Source organism: Bufo gargarizans, chromosome 5 (assembly GCF_014858855.1).
Source record: "Bufo gargarizans isolate SCDJY-AF-19 chromosome 5, ASM1485885v1, whole genome shotgun sequence".
NCBI classification, from domain to species: domain Eukaryota; kingdom Metazoa; phylum Chordata; class Amphibia; order Anura; family Bufonidae; genus Bufo; species Bufo gargarizans.
The window spans coordinates 151,296,973-151,318,625 of record NC_058084.1 but is presented as its reverse complement, the minus strand read 5'-3'; the positions used below and the strand labels follow the sequence as shown (position 1 = coordinate 151,318,625).

Below are 21,653 nucleotides of genomic sequence, written 5' to 3'. Positions count from 1 at the left end.
TCTGGGAATAAATATGTAACTGAATCAACATCTGGTAATTATACCCAGCTTGGGGTCAGAGGTCATTATACCCAGCATGGGGTCAAAGGTGTTGATTCCATTATCCTAATTGGAGTCAGTAGTGGATAATGGCCTCCCAGAAAAAGGTGTCAAGACAGAATTGTATGTGGCAGACAATAGATGTCTAACCCCCCACCTCTATAGACATCTATTGTCTGCCACATACAATGCCGTCTTGACACCGTTTTCTGGGAGGCCATTATCGCCTACTGACTCCAATTAGGATAATGGGATCAACACCTTTGACCCCATGCTGGGTATAATTACTAGAGGTTGATTCAGTTACATATTTATTCCCAGAGAATTCTTGTACACTCACTCAGAATTGAAAGTGAAACGTTTTCAAGAAATCTACAGTAAGTCCAGTTGCCTTCATTTATTCTTTACAGATTGTTGTGTCGCAGTGTGACACCATAGACTATTATAAATATTGTCCCGCAACATTGGTGCGACATCAATGTCGCGCAACATGTTGCAGTGTAGTTGCGCCCTATGTGTCGCACAACAAAATGAGATTTTGTGAAACTCACCTGTAAAATCTTTTTCTCGCCCATTCCATTGGGGGACACAGACCATGGGACGTCCTAGAGCAGTCCATGGGGTGGGAGACCAACACCTCCAGAGGGAAACGTCCAACGGTTAAACAGGAACCACAGCCTGCAATACATTGCGCACTAGGGCAGCATCAGCCGATGTCAGAGTGCAGCTGGTAGAACTTGGTAAAAGGTATGCAAGGACGACCAGGTGGCCGCCTTACAAAGTTGTGATGTAGAGGCTTGATTGCGCCTAGCCCAGGAGGCCCCCACCGCCCTGGTGGAGTGCGCGGTAACCCCCGCGGGGGGGGGGGGGGGAACCCCTACCCCGGGACCGATAGGCCATGGCAATAGTCGACCGAAGCCGAGCCACAGTGAACTCAGAGGCCGCCAGACCCTTACGAGGCCCCTCGGGAACCACAAAAAGGGAGTCCGAGCGGCGAAATGGGGTAGTAACAGACAGGTACACCCGCAAAGCGCAGACATCCAGAGAATGTAGAGCGCGCTCCTTGGTGTTCGCAGAAGCAGGGCAAAAAGGAGGGCAGGATTATGTCCTCATTAAAGGTTGAAGGCGGAGACCACCTTGGGCAAAAAAGGGACTGGGCGCAGTACCACCTTATCCTTGTGGAAGACCAAAAAGGGCAGCCAGCTCAGATATCCTGCTGATAGAGGTGATGGCCACCAAAAAGACCACCTTCCAGGTGAGAAGACTCAGGAGCAGATCCCAGGGGGGGCAGGGGAGGGACATACGGAGGGACCGAATGCGCCACCCCCTGAAGGAAGGTCCTCACCGGACCGAGCAGAGCCAGAGAACGCTGAAAGAAAATGGCCAGAGCAGAGACCTGACCCTTCAGAGAGCTCAGGGACATTCCCATATCGAGACCAGACTGGAGAAAGGAGAGGACCACCGGAAGGGAGAAACGAAGGGGAAAAACACCTAACTTCTCGCAAAAGGCAAGAAATACCTTCCACATACGATAGTATATCCGGGAGGAAGCTGGTTTCCTGACTCTTATCATGGTCTTCACGACTCAGAGTCTGAGAAGCCCCTCTTCAAGATGGAGGTCTCAACAGCCACGCCGTTAAACGAGGCGGCTGTAAATTCTGGTGGAAGAGCGGTCCTTGAGACAACAGGTCCTCCCTGAGAGAAAGAGGCCACGGAACATCTGCCAGCATCCGAGAACCAGGCGCGGCAAGGCCAATCAGGGGCGATGAGTATGGTCGGGGATCCCATCCTCCGCGACCCTGCGAAGAACCTTTGGGAGTAGAGGCAGGGGTGGGAAGACAGAGGAGCGTGAAGTCTTGCCATGGAGACACTAGGGCGTCCATCCCGAACGCCTCCAGATCACGAGCTCGAGCCAGGAACGTGGGAACCTTGTTGTGGAGCCTGGAAGCCATCAGGTCCACATCCGGGCGGCCCCACGTCCCTACCTGGACGACATACTGATAAAGGCTCCCTCTCGTCCCCAGGCCGAAGACAGCGTCAGGATCATTGTTCAGACTCTGCAACAGTTCGGCTGGCTGATCAACTTCCCAAAGTCCTCTCTCCAACCTTCCCAGAGGGTGACCTTCATGGGGATGATTCTGGACACCACTGCAGCCCGGGTATTCCTTCCGGATTACAAGTTCTCACGGATACTGGAGTCGGTGTTTCGCCTTCTGCATTCCCCGTGTATCTCCATCAGGGAGTGCATGCAGGTTCTGGGGCTTATGGTGGCCTCCTTTAAGGCTGTCCCCTTTGCCCAGTTTCACACTCAGCCTCTGCAACAGGCGATCCTGTCTGGGACAGGACATCGAGGGGGTGGTGCATTCGGGGCTGTCGCCAGCCCAAAGGGAAAGGCGACGAACTGATAATGACTGCCGCCAATGGCGAAGCACAGGAATCTGTGGCGTGACTCTGCGATAGGGACATGCAGATAGGCGTCCCGGATGTCCACTGACACGAGGAACTCCCCTGGGAGAAGAGAAGCAATAACGAAGCAGAGGGATTCCATCCGGAACCTCCACACCCGCAGGGAACTTGTTTAAGAGCTTCAGGTCTAGGACCGGACGTACTGATCCCTCCTTCTTTGGCACTACAAAGATTTGAGAAGAACCCTGTACCCTGTTCCTCCAGAGGAACTGTGGCAACTACTCCCCAGACCGGAAGGGAAGAGACCACTTGTAAAAGGGCCGAGGCTCGGGCCAGATCCCCCGAAACCCGATAAGGGAAGAAACGTTCCGGAGGTCTGGAAGCCTGGCGGAAGCGTCGGCGTCCCAGACCTCCAACCAGACCTCCCTGTGCTGAGTGACCGAGAGGGCCGAAACCCTCACAAAGAGTGCTGACGTCCAATGAGGCCTCACAGAGGAATGTTGTCGCTTGGGACATCTGGAAGACGAAGTTCAGGGTGTCCGCAGAGGCATCCTGCTCTGCGAGGTCCTGATGATGGCGCTGCAACCACACCGAAAGCACCCTGGCTACCCAGGCCGAGGCGAACGCGGGCCGCAGACCTGTGCCTGCCAGAGTAAAGATGGCTTTGGAATGAGTCCAAACGCCTGTCAACGGAGTCCTGTAGGGAGGACCTGTCCAGGACTGGTATTGCCATATTCTTAGCCAATCTGGCCACCGGCGGGTCGACCTTAGGAGGAGAAGACCACTGCTGCACATTATGTGCCGGGAAAGGAGACAGATAATGTGGCAGAAAATTAGGGCGCTCCCAAACCTTTGAAAGGACCTTGGCGAACTCGCCATGAATGGGGATTCTGACTGCCTCTGGTACGCCACCCCTTCTGGAGTGGAAAAGGGGGAATTCCTGGCTACTAGCAGAAGGAGGTTCCCCCTGGATTTCAAAGGTGTCACGGACTGCCGTGACCAAGTCTGCCACCATGGTGGAGAGCTAAGGCGAGGGTTCTCGCTCAGTGTCCTCGTCCGAGCCGGACCTTTCCCCTTCAGACCTGTAGTCCCTGCGAGGGGGAGAGGCTGAACACGCCTCCAGGCAAGGGGGAGAAGCAGAGTCATCCGAGGAGGGATGCTGCTGCGTACGCTGCCTCTTAACGGTCGAGCGTCCTCTGTGGGGGGCACCGGGAGGTGAAGCGGCGCTAACCACAGGCACCGCTGGCGGTGGATCCGTGACCGCCAGTGCGTTGCATAAAGGCCATGGCCGCGCGCAAGACTTGGGCCAAGTCCGTGGCCACCCTAGCTATGGCAGAGGCCCAGGAGGGCTCCGAAGGGGTGGAGGAGGATCCTGTCCTGAGGCAAGGCAAGAGTCACAGGAGCCTGTAACCGATCGTGGCAAGCAGCAGACCTTCCAGGATCCCAGTGGGACCTGAGGTGTCGCTTTAAATATTTGGGGGGCCCCAGGTTTTGGCATGACGGCGGCAATCCCGGAGTCAGGGTCTCCTACAGTTTTGCAGAACACCATCTGTCCTATCGTGACCTGTGAGGAGCTGGAGTAGCAGCCAAGCGTGGAGAAGCGCTGAGGCAAAGCGGAAGCGCCGGAGCTGACGCGATAGGCTCCCTCCCTCCCTCCCTCCCTCCCCCCCCAGTTGTGTAACAGATAGCGCAAAAAATTTGCACGCGCGGGAAACATGGAGGAAAAAAAAATAAAGAAAGGTAGACCCTGACTCCGAAAATGGCGCCCACCGTGCAGGGGTTAACGAGCCCTCCAAACCGAAACAAAATGGAAAAGGCGCAGCAGCATGGCGCTGCGAATAGCCACTGCCCCAAGAAGGAATCCATCCTCCCTCTCACCCAGCAGGCCCTCCCAGATTCACAGGTAAGCCCTAAAGAACAGTGCCGTTGTACTTATCCGAGTCCTGCAGTCTTCACCCTCTGTTCCGGGCCAGCACGGGGTCACCTCTTCAGTCATCTGGCACAAGGAGTGGCAGTGTACTGGATAGAGGGCAGGACTAGGCTACCCCGGATCTGGTAGGCCACCGAAGCTGCAGGTCGAGTCCGGTTCCACTTATCTTCTGGGGGGAAAGGGAGGTAGCCTGGGACAGTCATTTGACCCCGGCGCTCGCTCAACTGAGAGACTAGGGACACACCATGCAACCCTGCGCCCTCTGTTTAGAAAAACTAACGGAGAAGAAAAAACTACAGGGAAAACCCTGCAGGAGCAAGTGCGTCTCCTCCTTATCCGACACCAAGCTAAAACGGAGGTCCTCCTGTTGGAGCATGGGGGTATAGCCAGTAGAGGAGGAGCTGTTTTTTCTTATTTGCATAGTGTTTCCTCCTAGTGGTAGCCTAAGCTATACCCATGGTCTGTGTCCCCCAATGGAATGGGCGAGAAATGTAGCCGCGTAGACCTAGCCTTATGCTACAAATGCACAGCGCGCATCAAATGGTGTAAGAAGCTGTGAGGCCACCTTAGATAGCAAAAGAGAAGCCCAGGAATTGGTAGATCTGCAGCTAAAAAGAGGACAATGAGGGCACCAGTTAAAAGGGACTGTCATCAGGATCAACCCTATTAAACCAGACATACTGCCTGGTGGGGCTCATCATGCGGATTAAAACTATACTTTTGTCTGAATGATAAACAGCTGCAGAGATATCAGTTTTTATTAATACTCAAATGACCAAGTTTTAGCACAGGGAGGTGGGGCTGAATCCATGGAGCACAGCTTTATAACACCCCCTGTGCTCTGCACACTCCCCCCTCCCCTTGAATGACAAGGCTAGACATGCTGAGGGCAGAGCTGTGTCCTAGCATCTACCCAAATACACTATGTACTATAGTTTTCTGAGCAGATCTGTGTTGCAAAGCTAATCTACATATTACTGCTTTATTTCCACACAATATTCCATGTGTTGGCTTCTAAGCATAGAACAAACCACCTTTTCCACGTGGTAAAGCTATAGCTTGGTGGTAAGTGGTCTGCCATGCATGTGGAAATCCTAGTCCCAGAACAGACAGTTCAAGTTCCAGGAGAAACTTGCAAAATCTTTTTCTCTCTCATTTGACCCATAATAAAAAAGCTATACTAAAATAATATATAATATAATAAAAGCCCTTACTATATTGAGACTAGGGTTTTTTGTGTTCAGAAACCTAAAACCTATTACTGGTTTATTCACAGGCACAATATAGGAATATAGGATTATAAAGAAACCAGCAATATTAGCTGTTTAAGCTTAAAAACACATTCTCAACATAAAGATATAGACTTATTATGGGTTAAACATGGTAGGGAAAAAAAAATAAAAAATTATATCTAAAGAAACAACCTAGATGTCTTTCCCAGGATTCAAAACTGGAATCTCTACATGCAAAAGTAAGCTATAGCATTACCACCTAGAGAAGACTTTTCTATGCTTATAAGCTAACCCACATTACTGGTGTCTTCATAATCATATATTGTGCTTGTGAATAAAGCAGTAACATACATTAGCTTTCTGAGCAGTTCTCAGTGTGGTGAAGCTATAGTACAGAGTATATGACATGCAGATGCTAGGACATAGCTCTGCCCTTCTAGTATGCGGATGTCTAGCTCCTGCCAAACAAGGGGAGAGCATGCTAAACAGGTGGGGGTTACAAAGCAATGCTCAAATGATTCAGCCCCGCCTCCTGGTGCTCTAATTGCTCATTTGCATATGAATAACCCTGCAGATTTCTCTGCAGCCGTTTAACAAAAGAAAGATAGTTTTAATTCAGCATGATGAGCCCTACCAGCCAATATGTCTGGTTTAACAGGGTTGATTCTGGAGAAAGAGCGCTGTGCTAGTTAAACAGTGAAATTATTTTCTTGAAGTGGAGGTTCGTTTTGATGAAAATATTGCCCCAAAATTCATGACACTCCATAATTTAAGGCCTTTGGTTGAGTCATGTTGCACATGTGTGATATTTTTAAGAACTACAGAATCAGGGTCATAAGTGCCAAGTTACATTTCTCACCATCACCTGCTGTTACAGAAAAATGGAATAGATACAAAAACATTTAGAAAATTAAAATCTTTAGGAAATTGATTTAAGCCTTGTGATACACCTAAAAGGTCAAAAGGGGTGCAATGAGTACCCACTTTGGAAACACTGTAGTATCTATCTGACTACCCACTGATAGGCATCATACGCTCCCAAGGCCCCAAGGGATTTATCTCTGCCCTTTATACCCACTTGCTGAGTACTAAAATGCATGGTGCTCCCCTCTTGGTTTTATCTAAATGGGAAACACTGATGCCAGGTATTACTAATGAGGATATTAATGATATATTGGAATCCCCTTTGCAGGTTTCCCCATCTATCAATAATAGATTTATTCAGCTATGTATTGTGCACCAAAGTTATCCATCACCCGTATGGCTCCATAGGATCGGCAAGTTGACACACTCCAGGTGCCATAGATGTGATGCAGAAGGGGCAAATTTCTGGCACCTTATATGGGAATGCTCATACATACAAACCTTCTGGTCTGCAATTCTAAGTTTCATTAATACACTCACGCAGCCTTCGGTGGCATTGACCCCACAGGTGTGCCTGTTTGGTATACTGGATAAGGAAGTCTATCCTCATCATTACAGAATTTTCCTGAGGGAAACACTATTCCTTGCGCGTAAGGCGATTGCGATCCGCTGGATGGGTGATAGACGACCTTCTATTAATCAATGGAAAGTGCTTGTGAACGATGTGGTGTCCTACGAGAATATTGTATTTAACCCCTTAAGGACGCAGGGCGTACCGGCACGTCCTAACTTTAAATAGGCATTCCGGCGCCCCAGGGGTTAATCTGAACAGGATGCCGGCTGAAATCATTCACCGTACGGACCGCGGTATGGAAAAGGTTAACTGTCAGGGTTAAGGGGCTCCCTCCCTCTCCCATCGGGGGGCTGCTGTGCCTTTGCAGCCTCCCGATGGAGAGCCCCCCGCAGCCCTGTGCTTACCCTTCCCCGTCTGCGAAGTTGTGGCAGATGGGGAAGGTTCCCATGGCAACAGGACACCTTCTGAGGCGTCCTGCTGTCCATGGTGCTGAACAGATCTATGCTAAAGGCATAGATCTGTTCAGACAAAGTAAGTAAAATACAGTACAGTACAATATATATTGTACTGTATTATACAGACATCAGACCCACTGGATCTTCAAGAACCAAGTGGGTCTGGGTCCAAAAAAAAAGTAAAAAAAAAAAAAAAAAAAAAAAAAAAAAGTGAAAACATTTAAGGAAAAAAACAAAACAAACAAACATTTATCACTGAATAAAAATTAAAATAAAAAATACACTACACATATTAGGTATCGCCGCGTCCGTAACGACCTGATCTATAAAACGGTCATGTTACTTTCCCCGCACGGTGAAAGCCATAAAAATAAAAAAATCCCGCAAAAAAGGAGACCCTACTCAAGATAATCACCCAAAAACTGAAAACTATGGCTTTTAGACTATGGAAACACTAAAACATGATTTTTTTTGTTTTTTAAAAATGAAATCATTGTGTAAAACTTACATAAATAAAAATAAAGTATACATATTAGGTATCGCCGCGTCCGTATCGACCAGCTCTATAAAAATATCACATGACCTAACCCCTCAGGTGAACACCGTAAAAAAAAAAAAAATGTAAAAAAGCCTTTTGTCATCTTACCTCACAAAAAGTGTAATAGCAAGAAATCAAAAAGTCATATGCACCCAAAAATAGTGCCAATCGAACAGTCTTCTCATCCTGCAAAAAATGAGACCCTACTCAAGATAATCGGCCAAAAACTGAAAAAACTATGGCTCTTAGACTATGGCGACACAAACATTTTTTGGGTTTTAAAAATGAAGTTATTGTATAAAGCTTACATAAATAAAAAAAATTGTATACATATTAGGCATCGCCGCGTCCGTGACAACCTGTTCTATAAAATTACCACATCTAACCTGTCAGATGAATGTTGTAAATAACAAAAACAAAAAAAAACACGTACCAAAAAAGCTATTTCTTGTTACCTTGCCGCACAAAAAGTGTAATATAGAGCAACCAAAAATCATATGTACCCTAAACTAGTACCAACAATACTGCCACCCTATTCCGTACTTTCTAAAATGGGGTCACTTTTTTGGAGTTTCTACTCTAGGGGTGCAACAGGGGGGCTTCAAATGGGACATGGTGTCAAAAAACAAACAAACAGTCCAGCAAAATCTGCCTTCCAAAAACCGTATGGCATTCCTTTCCTTCTGCGCCCTGCCGTGTGCCCGTACAGCAGTTTACGACCACATATGGGGTGTTTCTGTAAACTACAGAATCAGGGCCATAAATAAAAAAAATATATATATATTAAAATGGAAAATCTGCCAAAAGAGTGAAATTTTGAATGGCCAAGTCCTTAAGGTGAAATAGAGCTGAGTCCTTAAGGGGGTTAAGAACCGGGGTTGCCCCCAGAAGTTCAATAAAGTGTGGGGGTCTTGGTGTTCATCCATGCATACAATGTATTCAGCTCCTAGATTTTCAGACAACCTTAATGCAGTGTTAGTGTGATATGCTTATGCTCATGCCGCGACCACATGTTCTGCCCACCATGATTGTTTTGCACATGCTTTACAAATGTGAATTGTAGCTTTGTTGCAATTGTTGCTAATATGTATATGGTGATGCACTTGCTTTACTCCACACCTGAATGTCTCATTGACTTTTATGAACACTTAAGTCACCTGTACTTTTTCTAATGATTCGTTCAATAAAACGAGTTAAAAACAAGTAAAAAAAAAAAAAAAAAGTCAAAGGGGTCCAAACCAGGAATCAATAAGATGACCTATCCTCAGGTTAGGTCATATTTATCACAATGGCGTGGGTCTGAGTCCCAGCACCCCTGCCGATCAACTGTTTCAGGGAGCCACCACACTCATTGTAGCTCTAGTGAATGCAGTCTGCTTCTTTCCAAGTGCAGGGCTGTACATTGTATAGCTGCTGTGCTTGGTATTGCAGCTAACCCTCATTCACTTCAATGGGCTAAACTGCAACTAGGTCATGTAACTGATGTACAGCGACGTCACGTAGCCTTGGAAGAACCAGTGGGCTTATGGAGCACTAGCCTCTAACAGCTGATAGGTGGGTTTCCTGGGTGTCTGAACCCTGCCGATCTGATGACCTATCCAGAGGAATGAAGGTCATATCATTATAAAATTCCAGGATAACCCATTTAGGTTCCCCCCTTGGTTGGTACGATTACTGCTTTTTACTTATTTGTTCTGTTAACTTACTAGCTGTATTGTATATAAATTGGGTTATATTGCCCACAATTAAACAGTTATCCCTCACAGCTATACCATTTGTGCCGTGGGCGTACTGACGCCTATCTATGAACTTGAACTTCATTATTTCTATCCTGCATTCAAACCACCATAATAAATTTGCTTTTAAAAACTTTTAATTTGTTTGTGCTTGCTAATTATGTTGAGATTTGTTAATATAATAAAATGAATTTAATCATGTCTACTGCATTAATACAAATTTTTTTTATTTTATTATTTAACCTCATATATCCTCATTGGTTTTGCCATATACTGCTGAAACCTGCAATTTACTGCATGGTGACTTTTGTGCATGAAACAAGACTGTTGCAGGACTGCGGTGCAATGCTGGAAGCGGCAGGGATGAAAAAATGATAAGTATCGCTTCTTTGTTATTTTATCATATTTGCAACTGCTGCACAAGCTCTTACTGAACTCTGATAACACCTTTATTAGCATCTCTATGCACTCAACTCCCCCTAGTGGTTGCTGATGGAGAAATGCTGTGAATTATGTCAGGAAAAGAAGTTTAGCGATAGGTCCCATAGTTGCATGGCCTGCCTTCATGGCTGTTACACCAATGTAAAGAAACAAAAAAATAAAAAAATAAATAGAAGATGCCAATTTAACTGAGTGGCAAACATCGATTTTACAGTTATAAGTTATCCAACAAATGTTCCCCAAAACAGTGCTACTAAAACATTCAAGTCTCTATGCAACAAACAGGCACTAAAACAGCTACATTTATAGAAAGTTTATAGGGAAAAAAATAATAAATAAAAAATAGATGACGCACCCAAGAGGTTCATAGACAAACACTGAAATAAAGTGCAAACATACCGAGAGGAAACGCTCCAGGTGAACAAACACCATAGCCTTCTGCAGACTGTCTGCAAGCAGACATGCCATTAGAGACACTTTGCATTTCATTTGAAGATTCCTCCTCTGAGCTGCCACCTTCTAAGCCTGGACGAAAACTTGGCCTATGTTGTTCATCAGCCTTTGAAAAATAAAAATGGATGCTCCATTATGGATGAGAACATGGATATGTAATACAGTTGCATCTCCAGGATATACTGTACATTTCCTGATCTATTTGGGCTCCTACTGCTGGGATGTCCACCCTACTCCAGTTCTCTTAACCCCTTTTCACACAGGCAAGTATTCCGCGCAGGTGCAACGCGTGACGTAAACACATTGCACCTGCACTGAATCCTGACCATTCTTTTCAATGGCGCTGTATACATGAGCAATGTTTTTCACGCGTTGCATGAAAAGCATTGTGCATCGCGTGAAAACTGCAGCATGTTCTATAATCTGCGGTTTTTTTTTACGCAACTCAAGCCCCATGGAAATGAATGGGGATGCGTGAAAATCGCAAGCATCCGCAAGCAAGTGCGGATGTGGTGAGATTTTCACGCATGGTTGCTAAGGAGACAAGGGATTTATTACTCCGGACCCCATTTACTTTATTATTTTCCCTTATAACATGGTTATAATAGCATTCTTTAATACAGAATGGTAAGTATGTCAATTGAGGGCTAAAGAATAATAAAAACATAACTCACCTCATCCACTTGACCACATGGTGAGCACGATGACGTTAGCGAAGATCCTTTTGCAGGACTTTCCAGAAAAACAGAAGATCCCGGCTGCGCAATCTAGTGGAGGAGGCGAGTTATGTTTTTATTTTATTTTTTAACCCCTCCAGCCCTATTGTACTAAGCATTCTGTAATAAATAATACTATTATTTTTCATTATAACCATGTTATAATGAAAAAAGTAAATTGGGTCCTGAATCATACATCCCATGTCTCCTTAGCAACCATGCGTGAAAAATCGCACTGCATCTGCACTTGCTTGCAGAGGCTTGTGATTTTCACATATCCCCCATAAACTCTAGTGTGAAAGTAACCTAAATAAGATATATAAAAACATACCAATGGTGCATTTGTGTTTCCCATGAAATGCTCTCTTTGTAGGTGCAGTTGTGCAGCTCTTTCTAGCTCATGTTCCACATCATTGTCATCATCAGAAGCTGGAGTTGAATCCATGCCTGTAGCGGCCAGGCGCACGTTAGGCATCTGGAAGTCTTCCTGAAATATATCAGTACAAAGCAATATAGGTAAACCCACCTTAACATACAGAGAAATAAAATAAAGATTTTAGAAGGGGTGTTCAAACCATAATTACTTCATAGTTTTCAAAGCGTTTGCTACGTTCAGGTTTTGGATTAATTTTAATACTCGGAAGGCTGTTTCTTGCCTGAAGAATACAAAGGAAAAAAAAAAAGTCATTTTTAGCATTACAAATAGGGCTACTCTCTTACCAGTAATTGGATTTTCCAATAGCCTCCACAACAGCACTCCAGGAGGGTGCTCCCGTCTCACCAAGACAGGAAACAACGTAGAAGCTCAAGATTAAAAGGCCCCCTCCCTTTACCTGCTTCAGTTAATGACATAGGACTGAATCGTAATGCAAAGAAAGTGTATTTAAAAAATATTCAGATAATACATGATTACATAATTATGTCACAGAACAAAAGAAATGGGTTGGGAAACTCCAGCGCCATTGTGGAGGCCATTGGAAAATCCAATTACCGGTAAGAGTAATTAACCCCTTTACCCTGGCGCCTCCACAAAACGGCAATCACAGGAGGAGTAACAAAAAACTATTTTTAGGGTGGGACTACCGCAGATAATACTTTACAAAATGGATGTACACCATAATTATGATTTAACTTTTGGGCAGTAAAGTCTGAAAAAAATTACTAGGGTTTGCCCAAGTGGCTGCCCTGCATATTTGATTCACAGATGCAGTATTCCAGACTGTTTCGATACCAAAATTTTGATTTGCTTTCATCACCATAAAAAAGTATTGCGATACTCAATACTGCGCAAAAAAAAAAAAAAAAAACGCTTGCATTTTATGAAACAGTCCTATACTATTTTTTGGGGTGACAAGGTGACAAAAAAAAAAAAAAAAAAAAGACAAATGCTCACCGCATAGGAGATATTTTTTTATAATTTAATAGTTTGGACTTTTCGGATACAGCGCTATGCATGTTTATTTATTTATTGTTTATATATTTTATATGTAAAATTGGGAAAGGGGGGATTTAAACTTAATATTTTAGGGTACTTTCACAATAGCGGTTTTTCTTTTCCGGCATAGAGTTCCATCCTAGGGGCTCAATACCGGAAAATAACTGATCAGTTTTATCCCTATGCATTCTGAATGGAGAGTAATCCATTCAGGATGCATCAGGATGTCTTCAGTTCAGTCATTTTGACTGATCAGGCAAAAGATAAAACCGCGGCATGCTACGGTTTCATCTCCGGCAAAAAAAACACTGAAGATTTGCCTGAATGCCGGATCCAGCATTTTTCCCCATAGGAATGTATTAGTGCCAGATCTGGCATTCAAAATTCTGGAATGCACGCACACTAAATCCGGACCCATTCACTTCTATGGGGCTGTGCACATGAGCTGTGATTTTCACGCATCACTTGTGCGTTGCATGAAAAATCGCAGCATGCTCTATGTTGTTTGTTTTTCATGCAACGCAGGCCCCATAGAAGTTAATAGGGCTGCGTTAAAATCGCAAGCATCCGCAAGCAAGTGCGGATGCGGTGCGATTTTCACGCATGGTTGCTAGGATGAAAGTCTATTCACTGTGTTATATTCCCTTATAACATGGTTATAAGGGAAAATAATAGCACTCTTTAATACAGAATGCCAAGTAGAAGGTCAATATAATAAACATTATATACACCCCAGTATAATAAACATTGGTGGCGCAGTGTGCCCCCCCTCAATATAATAACATTGGTGGTGCAGTGCGCCCCCCTCCCCCCAATATAATAAACATTGGTGGCGCAATGGGAAGTGCCAATGATGGTTAAAAAAAAAAAAGAAATTAACTCACCTCCTCCAATTGAGCACGTAGCAAGCGGTCTCCTGTTATTTCTTCAGGACCTGTCAAAGGACCGGTGGTGACATCACTGTGCTCATCACATGATACATCACCATGGTAATGGACCATGTGATGAGCTCAGTGACGTCACCACAGGTCCTGAAGAAACAGGAGACCGGCAGCTACGCGATCAATTGGAGGAGGAGAGTTAATTTTTTATATATTTTTTAAACCCTCATTGGCACTTCCCACTGCACCACCAATGTTTATTATAGAGGGGGGGGGGGGGCAATGTTTCTTATACTGGGGTGTTGGGGGGGCCGCACTGTGCCACCATTGTTTATTATACTGGGGGGGGGGGGGGGGGCACTGCGCCACCAATGATGATAACTGAACTGTTAATACATATACAGGAGGCGGGTGCCAGAATCGAATAGCCGGCACCCGACCTCTATGACAGGGAGCTGAGATCCGCTGCAGTTAACCCCTCAGGTACCGCACCTGAAGGGTTAACTCAACTGCCGCTGATCGCAGCTCCCTGTCATAGAGGTCGGGTGCCGGCTATTTGATTCCAGCACCCGCCTCCTGTATTTGTATTAACAGGTCAGTTATCTTCACTGGTGGCGCAGTGGCCATAGCCCCTCCTCCTCCAGTCTCTTATTGGCGGAGGCAGCACAGGGGGAGTGAGAGACTCCTCCACTGCGCCGCTATCGGCGGCGGGGCAGAGAACCATTATCTCCTGTGCCCCGCCGCTGTATTGAACGGCAGAGCTGTAGCGGCGGGTCTAGCCACAAATGGCGACAAGACTAAAAAGTCTTGTCGTCATTTGTAGATTCTACGTCACATTGGCGACCATTTTGGTCGCCATCTGGAGCCCTGATATACAGAGGCATATTCTACCCATGAGGCAGAAATTGCCCTAGTAGAATGTGCCTTTATCCCTTTAGGGGGAGTAAAGTCCTTCTTAATGTAGCAGAATTCAATGGCATTTCTTATCCATCTTGCGATTGTACTCTTGCTTGCTGCAGATCCTTTATGGTGACCATGATTCTGCAGAAGATGGTCCGAGTTTCAGAATTCTTCGGTGACGGCTAAGTTAGTATACATCTTACATATGGATTATGATGATATTTCTTATCTAATTCTGATGATGGATTTGGACAGAAGGAAGGCGAGGATACCACCTGCTGTCGATGGAATCTGGACACAACTTTTGGCAAAAACATTGGAGTATTCGTGAGAATATTGCTGTCTTCTAAGACCATGAGGTAAGGTGGTCTGCAGGAAAAGGCTTGGATTTCCCCAACTCTTCTAGCCAATGAAATTGCGAATAAAAAAGGTGGTTTTAAAAAAAATCAAGTTTTAGACTAATATTCTGTAAGGGTTCAAAGGGCATATCAGTCAGAACATCAAGCACCAGATTTAAATCCCAAGGAGGTACATTAGAATAGACAAATGGAAATAGTCTCGTTGCCCCTTTTAGGAATAGTTTTTTTTAGGGGTAGATCTTTTAGAACTTTCATCTTAAGGGTGCTTAGTCTGAGCCCTTTATCTAGACCTGCTTGTAGGAATTCCAGTATTAGGGGAATTATTGGATCTCGATAGTGACACCATCTATTTCCTGCAAATTTTAAGAAGTATTTTTATGTTCTTGTGTAGATCTTAGACGCTGTGTCCTTTTTACTCAACAGAAGGGTGGACATTACAGGATCTGACAGACCCTTTTGTTTCAACATAGTTTGTTCAGTCTCCAAGCTGTTAGGTGTAATTGAGACACACATGGATTAGATACTGTACCGCGATGCAGTAGGTCTGGATATGATGGGAGAATCCAAAATTCCCCCACTACGAAGTCGGAAAGGAGGGGAAACCAGGATCTTTTGGGCCAAAAGGGTGCAATCAGAATCATCTGCACTTTTTCTTCTATCGCCTTCATCAGCACTTTCGGTATTAAAACTGAAAGGTGGAAATGCATAACAGAGGCCCTCTGGCAATGGGGAGGATAGTGTGTCAACAAACATCTGATCCTTTAAGCAGAGTGAGCAGAATTTTTCAACTTTCTAGTTCTTTTGGTTTGTAAAACAGGTTTATGACCAGGTCCCCCCCACTTTTTCGATATCTGATTGAACATATCGGGGTCTAGTGGCCATTCTCCCCATTTTAAAATTCTCTCTGCTGAGATAGTCCACTACTATGTTTTCCTTGCCTTTGTGATGGACGTCTTAAACAATTTAGGTTCTTTTCTGCCCCATCTCCGACAGATTTTGAAGAGCTCTGCTTTTTGTCCCTTCTTGCCAGTTTAAATAGGTGGAATTGTCAGACAGACTTTTTACATGTTGGGATTTTACAGTTGATTGGAGAGAGAGGAGTGTTGAAGACAGCCATCAGCTCTTTTAGATTTGAAGATGCTTCTGCTATTTTTGACTCCAAACGTATTGTAATTACCTGATCTTTGGTGTGGCCTTCCCATCCGCCATTGCTGGCGTTGGTAGAAATAACGACTTTACTTGTGTGTTGCCAAAATACTCCTGACTTTTTATTTATTTATTTATTTCTTCACCACAGGAGAGACTGCTTTACCTTTAAAGGAACTTTTATCCTCTTGTCTAGGGTATTCCGATTTCCATCCCAGTTCTCCAGGAGAAATGATTGTAGTAGCCTTGTGTGTGGTGTTGGGCCCATGGCACTGCTGGAATTGTGGACGTCAAATAGCCTAAAAGAGTCATGATGTCTCTGAAGGATACTGTTCTGGATTTGCAATTTGCAAAACAGACCTTTTGAGATAAAGAAGTTTGTATTCTAGAGGGGGGAGGGGGGAACACAACCACATGAGATTGTGAGAGTTTAACTTGACCCCCAAAAATATTCTCTCTCTGCTGGGAACTAAGTGACTTTTTTGTTTAGTAACCAGCCTAATTCCCGCAGCTTATTTTGAACCATCTGTAGGTGTAACTAGAGAATTTGGAGGGACGGAGCTGCAATAAAAAAAACTCGTCCAGATACGGAACGATTAAGATACCCTGAAGGTGACTTGTCACTTCTGCCATGACCTTTGAAAAAATTCTGGGGGCTGAGGACAACCCGAAGGGAAGGACCTGAAACTGAAAGTGGCGCTTCTCTCCTTTCAGAAATATCGCCAGTCTGAGATATTTGATAGTTTGTGAATGGGCACATGGTGATATGCATCAGAAAGGTTGAGGAGTTCCCATGTAGGAGTCTTGAGTCAAGAGATTTACTGTTAAAGGGTTTCTGTCACCTGAAAAACGTGTTTTAAGCTGGCTGACATTAGCACACATGAACATAACTATATTGGTGCCATCTCACTGCCTGCCACAGTTATTGAGAAAAACAAACATATAATATGCTAATTAGTAAATCTCACGCCGTTCAGTGTCTGTAGTGTAAATCTCGCGCAGGCGCAGTGAGGAAGCTGGCAGCCGGCGAGCGCCCTCCACTCACTGCGACGAATACTAAATGCCGTGAGAGTTACACTGCAGACTGGGCCGGAGGTAGGAGACCAACGATGCCTGTCCCTGTCAATCTAGTGTAGCAGGGCGTGGCCAGAGGTGGGAGAATGGAGCCTCTAGGAGGAGGGGCAACGCCCCCCCCCTCCTGGAGGCTAATTAGCATATAATTAAAAGTTTGTTTTTCTTAACTGCGGCAGGCAGCGAGCCCTTATATAATCATGTTCAGCTGACATTAGCATATCACTCATGTCAGCCAGCTTAAAGGGGTTGTCCAGGTTCAGAGCTGAACCTGGACATCCCTCCATTTTCACCCCGGCAGCCCCCCTGACATGAGCATCGGAGCAGTTCATGCTCCGATGCTCTCCTTTGCCCTGCGCTAAATCGCGCAGGGCAAAGGCATTTTTCTGAGTTCCGGTGACATACCGGGCTCTCTATGGGGCTGACAGGCAGCCCGGTGACGTCACCGGCACTGATGGGCGGGATTTGGCTCTGCCCTAGCCAGTAAAACGGCTAGGGCAGAGCTAAAGCCCGCCCCTCAGAGCCGGTGACGTCACCGAACACACTGCTGGGCGGAAGTTACCGCCCGGCAGTGTGTTATTGAAAACACAAGAGCCTGTGCCCTGCGCGATCTAGCGCAGGGCACGGGAGCGCATCGGAGCATGAGATGCTCCGATGCCAGGCTCAGAAGGGCTGCCGGGGTGAAAATAAGGGTATGTCCGGGTTCAGCTCTGAACCCGGACAACCCCTTTAATACCTATTTTTCAGGTGACAGAAACCCTTTAACCCGATTGTTTCCATCTTCAATTTTTTTTTTTTTAGGCTATACTCGTTAAACCTTTTCAAATTTATTACTCCTCCGTTTGGTTTTCGAACTAAAAATAACGGAGAATAAAACCCTGTTGCCTCCTGATCTTTTGGTACCGGAATTATGACTTGTTTTTGGAGCAGCAATAATATCCCCGATTTCAGAGCCTTCTGTTTTTCTAGTCGACTCAAAGGCTTGTTGGTGGTATACAAACTCTAGCTTGTAACCTTCTCTTATGGTATTTCTTACCCAAGGGGGGGTAGAAATGTTTTCCCAGGCCGAGGAAAATCTTTTAATCTGCCTGAAATATGGCGTCATTGTGAAGAGTTTGCAGTGGTTTCTGGGGTGAACAAAAAACCTCTCACGTTTCCTCTTAAGGATTGCCATCTTCCAGAGAGGTCCGTCTTTCTTCCTCTGATCTGGTCCTTTGGCTCCGAAAGTACCATCTCTGTTGGAACAATTTTGAGTCTGAAGAGAAGCCTTTCTCCCTGTCTGATGCCTTCTCCAAAACTAGGCCTCAGCAAAGCTGCATTTGTCTCCCATGCCCGCTTGAAAAGACCCTCACATTACTTATCCATTGGATCCATTAAGAGGCCCATGTCCTCAAAAGCTAAAAAGTCATTTTTTGATATGCGGGCAACTAGAGCGTCGATCTTGGGAACTTTATCCCACGAGGACGAGTCTAATTCTGCAAAGGGGTATTTTCTTTTAAAGGCATTTGGAATTGTATTTTGCCTTTCTGGATTCTTCCATTCTTTAGCAATCAACATTTTAATGTTGATATGGAGGGGGAAGACTTTTCTTTTTGCCCAATCCTTGAAACATTTTATCCTGAAATGATTGAGATTCCTTTACGTCCTCACTCTTATTGTTAACAATTTTTCTGTATCTTTGGGAATACAAAAAGGCTCCCCCAATTTGCCCTCAGAAGAGTCGGACTCCTCGTCAGAGTCTGGATCACATGGGAATTCTGCCATCTGTGAAGTTGACTGTTGGGGGGGGGGGGGGGAACCTGGTGGTAATCTTAAATCTATCACAGCGTTTACTTCCTCCTTGATCATATTTCTTATGGATTCTAGGAAGGATGGTGAATCTTCAGTTACTACTTTGTCTGTACACCTAGGACAAAGTCTTTATAGACTTAGACGGCAGGGATTTTTTTGCACATCGCAGATTGTCTCCGCGCCGAATCTCCGCTAGAGGTCTTTATGGTGCTGGCCTCCGTCCCCTATAAAGTAAGATACATTTTTGGGCTGAATTTTAAATGAAGGCCAGCACCAATACCAGTGGGAGAGAGACAATATAATTGTGCTCACTCTTCCCCTAAATAGAGGCAACGTTAGACACAACTGTTAGGAGGCTTACCGGGCTCTGGCCGGCAGAAGGATCAACAGGTCTGCAGGACATATCAGGAACTTCCAAGGGAGCAGACATGCTGCAATTGCAGGACGCCCTCTACTGCACTCCCTGCTACCGACATTCCTCTGATATCCACAAGGTCTCTGAAGTCATGTGCTGGCAGAAGTGACGCACTGAGACCTGGCAAAGCGGAACTCTGCCCAGAAGTTCCGGTACAGTCACCGGGGAAGCAGATGCCGGGGCTGCCTTCACTGAAAGGCCTAAGCCAAAAGAAACGGGACAGAGGCGAAAGGCCATCTTCAATCACCGTTCCCTGCACAGACCATCCCGAATGGGGCCAACTGACAGGCCGTGCGAAACTTGACTTGTACTCCCGACACTGCAGGAGCGGCTTCCACGCGATCCCTTGAGGACAGGAAACAACAACTGAAGCAGGTAAAGGGACGGGCCCTTTTAAACTTGAGCTTCTACGTTGTTTCCTGTCCTGGGGAGGCGGGGACACCCTCCTGTCAGTGCCGTTGGGGAAAAGAAAAGTACATAATATTATCTCTCATAAATAACACTGAAAACCTAGTTCAAGGGGTTATACAACAAGAAAATAGTCTAAATTTTCAAATCAGTACCTGAATAGTTATGTAATTGTATGTCATTAAATAACTCCAACTGAATTAAATCAATAAAATGTATCTGTATAGCGCTACTTGCTGTTTGTTCTTTTCCTTATTTCTCTGCCACCTCTCAGAGGTGGATGCAAATGCCGAGTTCTATCCTTTAACTGGAAGCAGCTGTATCTACTATTAGAAGCTGTGACATTTACAGAGAAAGAGCTGCAGAAGAAAGGACATCCCCTGAGAAATGCCAAGCCCCTTGAGCCACCAGGCTGAAGAAAATCTAGCAGAGAAATTGAAGCAGTGAATGGGGTGATCTCAGGATCCATGTTAGGTACAGGGCTGGCTCTAGCTTTGTTAGAGCGAGACTGCCATGTAGTATATAATGTCTGATTTTCATTTTGTACATAAAAAGTAGTCTGGTGGTGTCAAGTTGTCACCTATCCACAGGATAGGGGATAAATATTATATCAGTGGGTCCTACTACTGGGACCCAGACCACAGTCAAGGGGAACCCCGTACTCCGTGGCTTCCCCTGAACTTCAAGCCAAGTACAGCATTCTGCCATCTTCAGAACTCCCTCAGAAATTAATAGAGCGGCTACATGCATGCCTGACACACCAAGCCGTTCATTTCAGGAGACTCCATGGGGCATGAGGTCCCCGTTGTAAGACCCCTACCAAACTAGTAGTTGTAACTTCACATAACCGCAATACCCCATTAATCATGGGATAACATTTAAATCCAGAAAATGAAGGGAAAAAAAATGATGGCACTGGACAATTTATTGAAAAATTCAGTGGCTATACTAAGTTTTTGATTACTTGCAATTCAAAAAGTAAATCAGATCCAAGTGCTGGTTTGAAAATTTTAATTTCATTTGCAAAGGAGGATGCACATGATCCCCCTTGCGCCTTCAGGTATGGGGAGGGATCTCTGGTTTGGCAAGCCAACTACTTCTGAAGTTGCATGTCTGTTGAGGCTCCTATCCTGGTTTTGGCTCACAATCACTGATAGAAATCACTGACCAAAACACTGACATGTGAATGAGGCTTAAAAAAAGCGGTTCTCTCGCTTCAGTAAGTTGCATTTATCATGTAGAGAAAGTGAATACAAGCAACTAATGTGCTGTGAATGACCATATTGCTTCCTTTGCTGGCTGGATTCATTGCACGGGCCCGGCTGTTACTGATAGCTGGGCCCCTGCTGCATCTGCCGGCATCAGTGGGCGGTGATGCTGGCAGATTAACCCTTTCACATGTGGTGGTGTCAGAGCGCTGACCGTGGCAAATGCGGGGTATACAGAGGGAGGGGGCTCGCTCTGACTCCATGCCCCCCACGCATTGCGCTGGCAAGGAGTCGATGGTTGCCATGGCAGCCCCAATGCCTTACACAGGCATCAGAGCTGCCAGCCTACGGAAGCCCAGGAGACGCTGAATTGTAACAGGGATCAAACCCTGAAAATATGAAGTTCCACAGTGGGAAAAATATAAAAAAGTAAAATAAAGTGAAAGTGTTTTTTCTTATGTTAAAATTTATCCTTTTCCATTGGACTAAGGGGACCATAAAATACATAGGAATACAAATACCAAGGGACCTAAAGGACCTATACAAATGCAACTATATACCCCTTCAAAGAGACATTACATAACTGCTTCAGAAATATAACTTGCCCTCCCTGTCGTGGATGGGAAGAAAAAAATGTCCTTAAGGCCTAAGGCGT

At 45.3% G+C, this 21,653-nt stretch overlaps 1 protein-coding gene across 1 annotated transcript in view; it reads right to left on the bottom strand.

Annotated features, from left to right (window-relative positions):
* CEP192 (centrosomal protein 192) overlaps positions 1-21,653 on the bottom strand; it is a 175,616-nt gene that overhangs the window by 111,547 nt on the left and 42,416 nt on the right. Inside the window, 3 exon segments of the mRNA XM_044292847.1 lie at positions 10,615-10,774; positions 11,716-11,871; positions 11,969-12,040. Coding sequence (XP_044148782.1) covers positions 10,615-10,774; positions 11,716-11,871; positions 11,969-12,040 — 388 coding nt within the window.